This window comes from Tuber melanosporum (genome assembly GCF_000151645.1).
Source record: "Tuber melanosporum whole genome shotgun sequence assembly, scaffold_54, strain Mel28".
NCBI classification, from domain to species: domain Eukaryota; kingdom Fungi; phylum Ascomycota; class Pezizomycetes; order Pezizales; family Tuberaceae; genus Tuber; species Tuber melanosporum.
In genome coordinates, this window is record NW_003299100.1 from 374,113 (window position 1) to 385,788 (window position 11,676).

Genomic DNA, 11,676 nt, shown 5'->3' on the forward strand with positions numbered 1-11,676 from the left:
TTCGTAGCGGTACTTGCATTCTCCAAAATTCTAGCGGCTGTAACCGCCCCCATCCATTCAACTCCGCCCAACCTTTTTGGGTAAAGAATGGGTTGTGGTGGTGCTTCCCCAGCCTGTATCCCGACTGGGAAGCACCAGAGAGGTTGGGTCTAAAAATGAACATGGGATGCTCTCGATGTAAGGTGCTTGGTCAGAGTCTCGGCGATTCCAAATGTAGCGACATGCAGGCAGTGTGACCCACCATGTATGCCCTCCCAAAATTATGGATTCATCCGCACAGAACATTCTTTGCAGTCTTCTCTCGGGATGTAATAAGGCTGGAGAGGTTGGTGCGTCTGATACTCGGCCGGAGCAGTACTTAACTACCGTAAAAGCCTTCTCATCCTTCTCCTCCATATCGTCCAAGCTTCCCGCATCATCATCACCATCACACATTACTTAACACCACTGCCCCAATAGCCAATACTAGCCTCTACTACTGCGACTGCGTCGATATATAAAGAGTTGGGAATTCCGCACTCGATTGTTCAATTATTCTATCCAACATTCGCTCCAACACTTGCTCCAACATTTCCACTATCGATATGAACACCGGACACTACACATTCCCCACCCCCGTGATCTCTTCGATGCCTTCACCAACTTACAACACCCGCCCAACTACTAGGGTAACAAATTCATCCACCACAGAATTCAGAGGAAGCACAAACCCGGATGAGGACTGGACCAAGATCTCGGATCTTGCTGAGCGCCGAAGAATTCAGAACCGCATTGCTCAACGCAACTATCGTATGTTTTCCGCAATAACTTACCACCCCAATTCACTATAAGGAACAGAAAGACTAAAAATTCCAAACAGGCAAGAAGCTCAAGCGCCGCCTTGAGGACCTCGAGCGCCGCGCAGCGTCTCGCTCTCTCTCTCCCAACGGTGAAGATACGGATGGAAGATCCACCCGGGAGTCATCAGCGGAGCAGCCCATCGTCTCTCCCCCACCTCCACCACCGCAGGTCCTTTCTGAGGCCCCATTATCAGGAGGGAACTGCCTCCCCCCGCTGGGCAGCACTGCATACACCACCACCGCCAGCTACCCATCACAATATCGTAGTGCGGCCAGCAGCAACTCCAGCCCATTCTCATCGTCATCCCCCACTCCCTACTACCCATCAGCCAGCCCACCCGTCAACGACACAGCATCGTTATCGCACTACGAGTCTCCGAGCACACACTACATGTATGCCTACTCGCAACCAACACTATCTTCGGTAGTTGAGGCAACCTGCGGATCCGGAATCAGCTCATCAGGGCCAGAGCACACTTATCTTCCCCTCCCGTCAACGAGAATCTCGTCCAACAACTACCATCACTCATACAGTGATTTCATCACTCCTAAGACTGCTTCAGTTTTCGACGAGAACTCGATGAATCCCCTTTACCTCAGCTATGCTGGTTTAGCTGGTAAGTTTCCTATTCACACAATATGTCGCAAATAAAAAAGCCAGATGCTTATATGCGCTCCAGAATCTCCAGATCCTTCATTCTTCTCTTCGCAATACTACCACGACGATCACTCATCTCCGTCGTCCACGACTTCGGCACACTCCCCGCCGCTAGCCATCAAATCCGAATGAAAGATGCTCGATTCGTGAGCCAACTTTGTACTTCAGTGTAATTATATGAAATTAGATATTTGTGAGCTGGGTTTCCTGTTTATTTGTCACGGGTGTTGTTTTTTGTTCCTTTTTCCTTTTTCCTTTTTTCTTTTTCTTTTCACGTTCCTTTTTTTCCTTCCTCCGGTGTTTATCTTCTCTATTTGAGTTTTTCTTTGTTCGGTGAGCGAGCGCATTATAGGTTCCTGGTTCTGTTTGGGGGGCGGCTTTTCAGTTTTTCCTGTTGTGCTTTTCATATTTTTTCGCCACTACTTCCTAAAGTTTATTATCATATTTCTAGATCGGATAAAGTGTATTAGATAGGGTAGCCGGTGGGGATTCTTTGGATAGTGGGAGGAAATGGTATCGTTAGCACGATTGAAACGAACGACGAGACATGAAGTTTGTTGAATATGATACACTATTTTGCTATTGCTACTTCCCAAAAGTATCATACTCCGTCTTCACACACCTTGCTTGCTCCCGTTGCATCGCTCGCCTCAGTGACATGCTCCAATTTCCTCATCCAACCCCATCCCATCTTTCACAAGCATTCGTCAAAGGGAAAGGAAAGGGAAAAGAAAAAAGCAGTCTGCCTACTCGGGATTATCAGCCGCTCATTTTTTCCTTTCACGCACGCAGAGGAAAAAAAAAGATCCCTTTCCTTTCATCGAACTTGCTTTTTATCAGAAAGAACGAAAAAAGCAAGAAAGCGAAAACGGAAAAAGAAAAAGATAGCCACCGAACAGGAAAAAAAGAAAAAGGGAAAGAAGGGACAGAATGGACTTGCTTGCTAACCTTGCCCTGCGGGAATTTGCGCTTCCCTCTCTCGTTCGACATGAGACATTCCATGATACTTGTGCTTCTTGGGTGGGAATGCCTGGCCGCTTGGTTTCTTTGCCTCCACCCCATCATTCGGCGAGGGAGGAGGAGTCAAGTCAATAGAACCTACCGTGCCTACCTACTGAACTCTCTCGCTCGCAAGTGTGTATCGTACCAACAGCACCGCAGCTCACATCCGCCTGTACTCATAGCACCACACGTTAACTGGGTCGACAGCTATCTCGCATCCGGTCGTATTTAGTTCTTGGGGTAAACATGCGAGGAGGGTTTTCCCTAATTTTAGTCCTCTGACCGGCGGACTCGAGTACGAGCCCGTAGACTATGTTTTTCCATTTCTCTTCCATTATCATACTTTTTTTCTTCTTCCGTTCATCCGTCAGTTATAATAGTGTGGTTCACCATTTTGGAACAAAAAAGAAGACAAATGCGAACATGAACGCGAACCAGATGCTCTACTTTTTTTTTATATATAATTTATTTATTGTTTCCGAGTTACCGTTATTACTCCTTCATCTTTCCTTTTGATCTCCTCCTTTTCATGGGATACGGTACCCAAAACAACGACCCCATAAACCGACCAACTGTAACTAGTATTTTTTTTTTTTTTTTTTTTTTTTTTTTCATTTTTACGAATGACGTCTAGCAGTTGTGCCATGTTATGAGAGACGAGGATGAAGATGGGTGGAGGACCAATTTTGCTAACTCGCCGTCGTCGTGCCTCTTTTTCACTTTCTTTTTCGCTCTCAGCGCAAAAAGAGGTCATGTCTCATTTTTATGCTTCTTCTTGTGCCCCACGATTGTTCTCAGGTGAATCATTTTTGCCTTCCTCCTCTTTCCTTCTCCTCCACCTTCCCACAGTCTTCAGCAGCCAATTTTTATTTTTATTTTATTTAGTTTTTCCTTTCCCCGAGCACAGATGCGTGCGTAAACCCCCGCCCTCCCAAGGGGGTGGTGGTGTTTTTTTTCCAAACGGAGCACGAGCGCAAGGAGAAACCACCGGTCGGTCCGTCACTCGGAGGAGTGCTGATCCGTTCAAAAAGTCGTGTACAGGAGAGGGTAGTTATGGGTGCAATTGTCCACAAAAAAGGTCCGGAACCGGGGAGAATGTGATGGGAGTAAATTAAATGAAGGTGAAGCTAGATACCATCAGGCAACTACTGTACTCGAGTATAGTACTGTACTTGCGCTCTGCTGGGTAGTTGCTCGGAGTCTTGGCGTTGCATCTTGCGGAGCGTTCCAAGGGATTGATGGAGAGGCTTGGAAGTGGCCGGTACCCATACTCTTCTCGTTAAGAGTACTCGTAAGGTGCTGGACCTCTGGAGAGGAGCGAATCTCCGGTATGATAATTTAGATAATTGTCATTGCGAGTGATGATCGCTTCTTCACATTTTCAGAGAGAAAGAGAGCACTAGTTAGACTCTAAGCTACCGTTCGCTGGAGTACTGTACAGTACAAGTACGGTACGTACTCTCACGAATAGATGCCTTTCATATCCGTTTTGATATTTTCTACCCACCCATTCACTGATTCCAATCCCCCATCTCAAACCCAATTCCACCCCACAGCATGGATTTTGCCATCATGGTACGAGTAAAGTATTGAGAATCGGTGGCCCTTTTGCCCACCATTCCCTTCTCGCCACTAACGAATTCTGGGGGCCACGTTCCAGGTTAAGTTGGGCCAGGGGGAAAGTGTACTGTACGAGTACTCGTAGATAACAGCTTAGAGCGAAGGGAACGGAACTGAGAAACCACTGATAACCCTCCCCCGTATAGTCTATCTTGGCCATTCATAAAGTATCCGGACACAATAGCAGGGAACAATACCTGTCTTGGCGCTGGCCATTCGAATACTTTGCAAAGGGTCAAGTAACGGCGGCCCCTTTGAAAAGTCTCAAGTCACTTTCAGGTCTTGCGACATCATTGCATAAAACATCACAGGTTTATCAAGTTTTAGCCTTTATTCTTCCATTATGGGAAGAAGATCATGATTCTTATAGCTTCTTGAGATTCTTTACCCGCATTGTTTCGAGCTGTGAGTCTCTGTGTAAAGTACGGTAGCTAACAGCTCCAGTTTTTGTTTTGTTTTCCTACTCTACAATAACATTTGATCTATCGGCTTCCTTCTCATTAATCGTACGAGGGGGGAGGGGAGGGCTCTGGGAATAAATTTCCCTTTTTAGAGAATGGCTAACCCCATGTCTGCGCTCTTTTAATTGTTCCCGGGTGCCCCCTCCCCAAATGTTACCATGTACCAGGCTTGAACTGGTTTATCATACCGACTGGTAGAATTGAGTGAAGCGACACAAGCACTCACTCACTCACTCACTTGCTCAAACCCAGGCGGATAGAAACCCGCTGTCACACGTGGTTCAAGGAGAATAAAAAACATGCCCGGATATACCGGTATATCGGCTTGCGGTCATTTATCGTTGTTTACTTATTAATGTTTTCCATCCCCTCTTTGCTATGATGTACTGAAGGCTCTCGATAGATGAATATAATGTGTAATCAACTGCGCCGGTACAGTACTCGTAATCGCTGTATCACCACCGCACGCGCTCTAGATGATTCGCGAGGGTGTGAATTGAGGCTAGATGAGAGGAATAAGGATGCCGTGGACTATTCGAGTACAGTACTCGTAAAGTACTCGAGTAGCAGAAACAACCGGGCCACAAGGAATATATTGTGTGCCATTCCACTTATCCAGCCAGCCATCCAGGCGCATCAAGGCAAGCCATACCAATAACCACATGTGCGCCTCCCAACGGCGGAGAAACTACACACCGCGGCTAAACCTAGTTAGTAAGTTAGGCTTTTCCACTAACCGTGGGAACACCCACACCTACTCTATCATTCAGATAGGTATTCCTACAATTGATTGCCCCCATGGAGGAAGAAAAAGAAGGAGCGGTGAGTTCGTGTTCGAGTTTTTTTTTTTTTTTTTTTTTTCTTCTTCTTGACTCTGGCACAAGTATGATGCTCGAGTACAGCTGCCGTAAATGCCGGAAATGCCCCTACATACCGGTACAGTACCCACTAGGTTACCAAGCCGCAGTAGGTTTGTCGTAGCAATAGGTCCCGATCCACGGGATCCATCGCGGATCCCAAGGCAACTATGGGTGGTACTGTACTAGTACTGTGCGTGCATACATACCTGAGAACTCATGATGGTATTGACAAAGCTTTGTCCTTCCCTCCTCCTCCTCCTCCTATGATAATAATTCGATATACGGTATGTGCCGTGGGGGAGGCAGATCGGGGGGTACGATACCGGTAGCCTACCGTGCACTGTGTGCTACTCGTAGTCTCGAAAGGACCAGCCCTCATGTGAAAATGGAAAGCTGGTAGGTGACACGACGGCGGACGGTGCGGCGCACAAGTTAATCATTAAGTCCCTCCACCGGCTTTCTACTCGAACACAGGGTGTCCCGTGATAGCCATTTTACTTGTTTTTTCCTCTCACCTTCCTTGCGATTTGGTATTCAGCGCGCACGGGGTAACGTTAGAGCAAGGTGGTGGATATGGTATGGTTGTGGTGCAGATTGAAATGAAACGAAGGTGGAAAGGGAGGAGGAGAGGGAAAATAAGTAAATATCGGCATCCTTTCAGCTACGAGCAGGAGAGGGAGGGTACTGGTGGTTCGCTGCATGCGTATCATATCATACATCGAGTGGTGGTGGAGTACCGGTAGCTTTTGTGTGTTGGGGGATAGAAACGACACTCTGCCGCCGCACAGCGAGGAGGAGGGGGGAGGAAGGAAGGAAGGGTAAACAATGCAAATGACTTAGCGGGGCCTAGCGTGGAGGAGTAGTAAATGAATCTTCAGCCCTATCCGGGAGCCGCAACTGTCCGTTTCTTCATAAAGTTCTTGGCGTTTGAGGTGCTGGACTGGACTGAGTATGATAGGACTGGACTGACCCCCCCCCCACCTTTCTTCTTAGGGTCGTGTTATGGCACTTCTCGGGAGCTCAAAGCCCACCTCCGCATGGGATAGGATGGACACGCTCCGTCTACCAGTCAGTCTATCTACCATTCTCTGGCCATGCCTTCCGACTATTTCAAACTGCTGGAGATTAAAAACATATGGGTGGTGGGATGTGAAGATCTGTGGGCATTGGCAGATTTCTCTGATGGTTTTTTTTCTCATTCGGGGTGCGCGTGCTCTGTCGCACGCAAGCAAGCAAGGACCTCGGAATGTGCTGCACTTCGTAAAGCTCAGATTGTGGATAGCCAACTACGGTAGGCCATCAAAGTGGATCATGATCCCCGAAACTGGGGTAATAAGATGGAGCGAGGCAGTGCTGTTACATAGGGTGTCGGCTCTCGAATGCTCAGTATATCTGGAAAAATACGGGGTATCGTATGTCTGATAATGATACGGTTACCTTACTTGGGCACTTATTCCGCCTTCACCACCCTGGATTCCGCGTCAGGATCGCCATTTGCTTCAATTTCCAGTCAGGCATGCGCTGTTTATTTCGATTCGCCCCCGCTTCATCCACCCTATCGAACCACCTTTAACAATTGTTTTCGCAGGGTAACTGATCCCTATCCACCTGCGCACTCATTTCGATCCCTAAATCGGGTGAGTTTCCACATCCAACCACATCATGATCCATTTATAATCAAGCCGTAACAAGGTAAACAGTAGGAGCATACCTCAGATACTGTACTCGAGTAACTCACTCCATATACTGTGTGCACTTGGCGTTTTGCGTGGGAGGCAGTGCCGTACTTGCTGGGACGACTTTTTCGCTCTTTTCTGTTTTTTCGCTTATCAATCAAGTCTAATTTATTTTTAATTTTTTTGGGAAGGGTGTCGCAATGGGAGGCGGGTTACTTTGGGAAGTCGGTGGCTATCCGGAAGAATAGCACAGACTCGGAATAGTTAAGAGTCATTCACTTTACATATTGCATTTCTTCTCTTCAGTTACCGTAGGTAGGTAGGTTTTTTGGGGTGTTTAATATACACGGCACCGGCAGTCATTCCCATGTTCTATGTCTCGTATTAGAAATTGTTTCCCTCGCCTGCTAGTGCCTTTTGTTGTTTACGGAGGCTCCAGCGGTGTAATTTTGGCATGCGTATCATTGCCTGGGTATGATAGCTCCTGTTAACTGAGGCCTAATTTTGTCTTCGCCCGGTAGGAAGTTGTTATGGATAGATAGAGATATAGATTCTGATTATTAAATGACTGGTCTACCTTTCGGTGTCGAGGCTTCACGGGCACAACTCAGTTAACTTCTATTCCGGTGTGTGAACAAAAAACCTCGCATAGCCTTTGCACCATTTTTACCTGAGACTGACTAGCTACTCTCATAAATTCCAGTGTGTTTACCAGTTATTACGGGAGGTTGGCGCAATTGGGTTCTCTCCCACGCAAGATCTACTTGTAGGCGGATGAAAAAGATTCCTGAAATTTATCCAGGTGCCAGGACCTAGGCTGACTCCGGAGTTCCGATAGCAAGGAATTGCATGCAAATGAGGAGAGGATGGAGTGCGAAAAGGTTCCACACTTGCAACACGGATGCATCAGGTTACAATACCGGTACGAGTACAGTACTCTTCATGTGCCAGGTATGATAGGAGCATTCTAGTACAGTACAGTACGAGCACAATACTGCACAGTACAGCACTCGCACTCTGCTTTTCCGTCATCTGGACAACATACCGCAGCCACTCTGTCGCCATCGCGGACCACCAGAACCACTGGGCCAAGAGTGGTTAGATGCCAGTGCGGCAACTAATAAACATCTGAAGTCAGCACTTTTAAAGTTCTAACGTGATCTATAACCGATGGGCCAGACTGAATCACGCTAGGTGATATTGAGTATCTCCGGGCCGTTGTGCCTGGAACCTTAATTTTGTCTCGTCAGGTCATCCTCTGGTGATCTCTCTCTCTCCTGCGCTTTATCGTTTTTCTTCCTGTCCCCTTGAAAAGAAGTGGGCTTCAAGTGCTTTTACGGTTGGCTCAGGGTTGGCAGTGGTTACGGCTAAATTTGGGCCCCCGGTAAGTGTTGGGAAGAAGGGGTGCGAAGTCGCATGGGTAGGTAGGTAAGTATGGATACTAATTTACAACAAAGTGCTTGAATGTGCTTTTAAGCGCGACCGATAGATCGACATCGGTGTATTGACTCCGTAGCCGCGCTACACGTATTGTTATGCTGTTCCCTGCGGAAGCAGTCGTACCATAGCTTATCCCCTTATCCCTTCTCCGCCCACCCATTTCCGGTGAGCCAAGGCAAATTGACTCCTCCAATGGGGTTTTTAAATGCATTTCATCTTTACCGTACCTGTGCCAGGTTCATATCGTTAGCACAAAGCTACAACCCTCAGTGACCAGTGACATAACACAGGCAAAAGACTTCGGGTTTGCCAAGCGTCATCTGAGTACCGTATCATAAACCTTTACTAGTACAACATGCCTATCAACATTGCGGGAAAATCATGGTAGCGGAGATCGAGTATATCGCAGGAATAGAAATACATACAGAAGGAAGAAAATTACCACGATATCACTAGAGAAATTCCATTCGTAAAATCTGAGCTCATGAAGTAATGAAAGAAATATAAAATTATAGAACCCTTTCATGGTCATATTTTGTAACTAAATTATATAAGGAGATAAAGGAATGATTTCAGTACATTAGTAGGTATAATCTTCATTGTTTACATGGTAGTATTGATTATAGACTAGTAAGGATTAAAATTTTTGATATAAGTTATAATAACTATAATATACTTGAAATTTTTGATGTTTCTGAACACAACTATGTCTACATATTCCTTGTGCTTCTAACTATCAAGTTGGATAGAAGTTGATAGCAGCTCAAATGTCATTGTTGCTGTCCAGGACAGCATGATGCCAAGGTTGTTCAGATAATAAAGACAAGAACTAGTACTGTCTAACTGCTGTCAATACCTGTTGATAACTCCTGTTGACACTGCTAGGATGTTACTTAAATAAAATTACTACTTAAGTATTTGACTAGTCAAGAAAGGTAAAAATAAATACAAAAATTTAATATTATTGCTTTGAAAATAGTAAGTATTAAAACAAAATGAAACAATAGTAAAAGTAATTAGAAAATTTTAGAAAAAGTAATTTTAATTTAAAATTTGAGAAATATGAGCTTCCTGCTTACAATCTTGAAAAATTCTGGAAATATCTGCTTCTGGTTTAAAACTAATTAAACAACATTTTACTAAAGACTTTAGATATTTAAAGACTTAATAGTTGTACACTGAAGCAAATTTCAATAGTTAGTTATGGAGATTTTGACACTAGATAGTATATCAAATTTAGAAGTTAGTAATTATTCTTTGTATAATTTATTACTAATTTAAATTTAATACAGTATTTTTTTGTTTATTAAGTTTGATTTAAAGAAAATAGAATTAATAAGATCAAATATAATGTATTTAATAAATGTGCACTTACACTCAGCTGATATAGTAGATATAGGGAGTGTATTAAATACTATATGAAGGAGGTTGGAATATAGAGAATGTGTCATTGACCACTAATTAACAAACTATTTAATAGTATGGCAGGTCAAACATACTCAAAGTACAAATGAGAATTATGGCATGACTAAAATTCCCAGCCTAATACTTAAGGTCAGGTAATTACACTCCACTAGTGCCTACCAGCCTGGACATATAAAGTGCAGCTACATTAGTATTACTAATAAAGTCAAAAAAGTGATTTTTAAAGAATAACATATCAGTAGATAGTTCAGCATTCAGAAAGTAGAACAATCAAGCTGGATAACAAAGCAGAATTCTTATTTGTTTGTAAAACTCAGAATTTTTAATTTTATTATATTGTAGAATAATAACATCCCACTTAAGCAAACTTATTCTACATAAACATATGTCACAAATCAGGCTGTGATAAGGCAGACTGATGAGATGGAATAAGATTTCATATGTTTTAGGTATGTTGTGTAGCATAAAGAGGATTGAGTCATGTATCTACTTATTTATGGGTCACGCAAGTTATATATATGATGCAGAGAGCACAGCGGACTCAGAGGAGTTAGTTGATAGATTTTACATAGCTTACACTTGTGAGCTATAGCATATGGAAATATAGAAGTATAAGTCACATCAGGGTTAGGGTTGGAAGTGATGTGTATTTATAGTGGGTTCAGAACTCTGAGTAGTTACATGCTCCGTCGTCCCTATTTTCCTGCTATATAGTTTGACAACACTACATTAACTATTATAATTCTCCCCTTCTTTCCTCTACACTATCACTGGTTCCTGCATAGAGGTACCTTTAACTGTTTTATTCTCTCCCACCTTTGCCTTGCTTGTCTATTGTCTTCTTGATGGAGGAGTTATCTGGGCTCGCCTAGTAGTTCCGTCTTGTTAATAGGTCCTGACTTAGCTTTGACATGGTTGGCCTCCTCCTTTTGCTTCCAGTTGGTACTGGTAGTAGTATACACCCTTCTTCCCACTTGCATGATATCTATTGGGGAATGACTTAGCTAATAACTTCAGGGTCTATCTTGTGGTGAGACTGACTATACCCTTCTTATTACCTGGTTAAAGTTACGATTACTTTCCTCTTCTTGCCCTGCCACCTCACCACTCCTAGTAGGATCCGTTGTACTAAGTAATGCTATTTCTCAGAGAACAAGGGACTATATGAGGGAAGCAGTAATGCAATATTGGTTCGGTATTGGTTGGGTTTACACTTGGGACTTGGGCTCTCCCTCCCTTTTTTCTCTTCCAACACATCAGCTGATACCCTACTACTGTATCCTCTTTCACTACCTTCAGTGGCCCCACCAACCCTCCCAGATGGACAGCTTGGGGCTCTCATGTCACCAATACCTTTAGCTTACAGTGGGCACTCTTTTCTTGCAGTTTCTTCTGCTCACATTATAGGGCTATATGCACAAGTCTACTATTATGACTTAGGGATGCTGTCAATTCATTATTTCGACTTCATGAGCATGGTTAGTCCTACAGGACTGGCCAGGAATCTAGTTGTTGTAGGTGAGGTGTTGGCTTCGGTCTTCAATTCGAGTTGCTTTAATTTGAGATTTCTTCTGTTTAGTTGGGGGTGTATTGTCATGACAGAGGATTTTCTTGCTTTGAAGACTCTGTTTTATGCTTTCTGTTTTTACCATTTGTAGATAACGCTGCGCTCCGGTTCGTGGCGGGAGTGATTGT

General features: G+C 44.2%; 1 protein-coding gene; it reads left to right on the forward strand.

The window, feature by feature from the left end:
- Positions 1-367: 367 nt before the first annotated feature.
- GSTUM_00009240001 (uncharacterized protein) lies at positions 368-2,031 on the forward strand. XM_002840573.2 has 3 exons: positions 368-789; positions 860-1,456; positions 1,520-2,031. Exons 1-3 carry the CDS (start codon positions 585-587, stop codon positions 1,627-1,629), a joined length of 912 nt encoding a protein of 303 aa, XP_002840619.1. The 5' UTR covers positions 368-584; the 3' UTR covers positions 1,630-2,031.
- The last annotated feature ends 9,645 nt before the right edge of the window (positions 2,032-11,676 follow it).

What these genes read in the sequence shown, in the direction of transcription:
- GSTUM_00009240001 (XM_002840573.2), top strand. Translation starts at nt 585, where the DNA reads ATGAACACCGGACACTACACATTCCCCACCCCCGTGATCTCTTCGATG. An exon ending in CATTGCTCAACGCAACTATC is followed by an intron (nt 790 to 859) that starts GTATGTTTTCCG and finishes AATTCCAAACAG; the next exon opens with GCAAGAAGCTCAAGCGCCGC. An exon ending in CAGCTATGCTGGTTTAGCTG is followed by an intron (nt 1,457 to 1,519) that starts GTAAGTTTCCTA and finishes TATGCGCTCCAG; the next exon opens with AATCTCCAGATCCTTCATTC.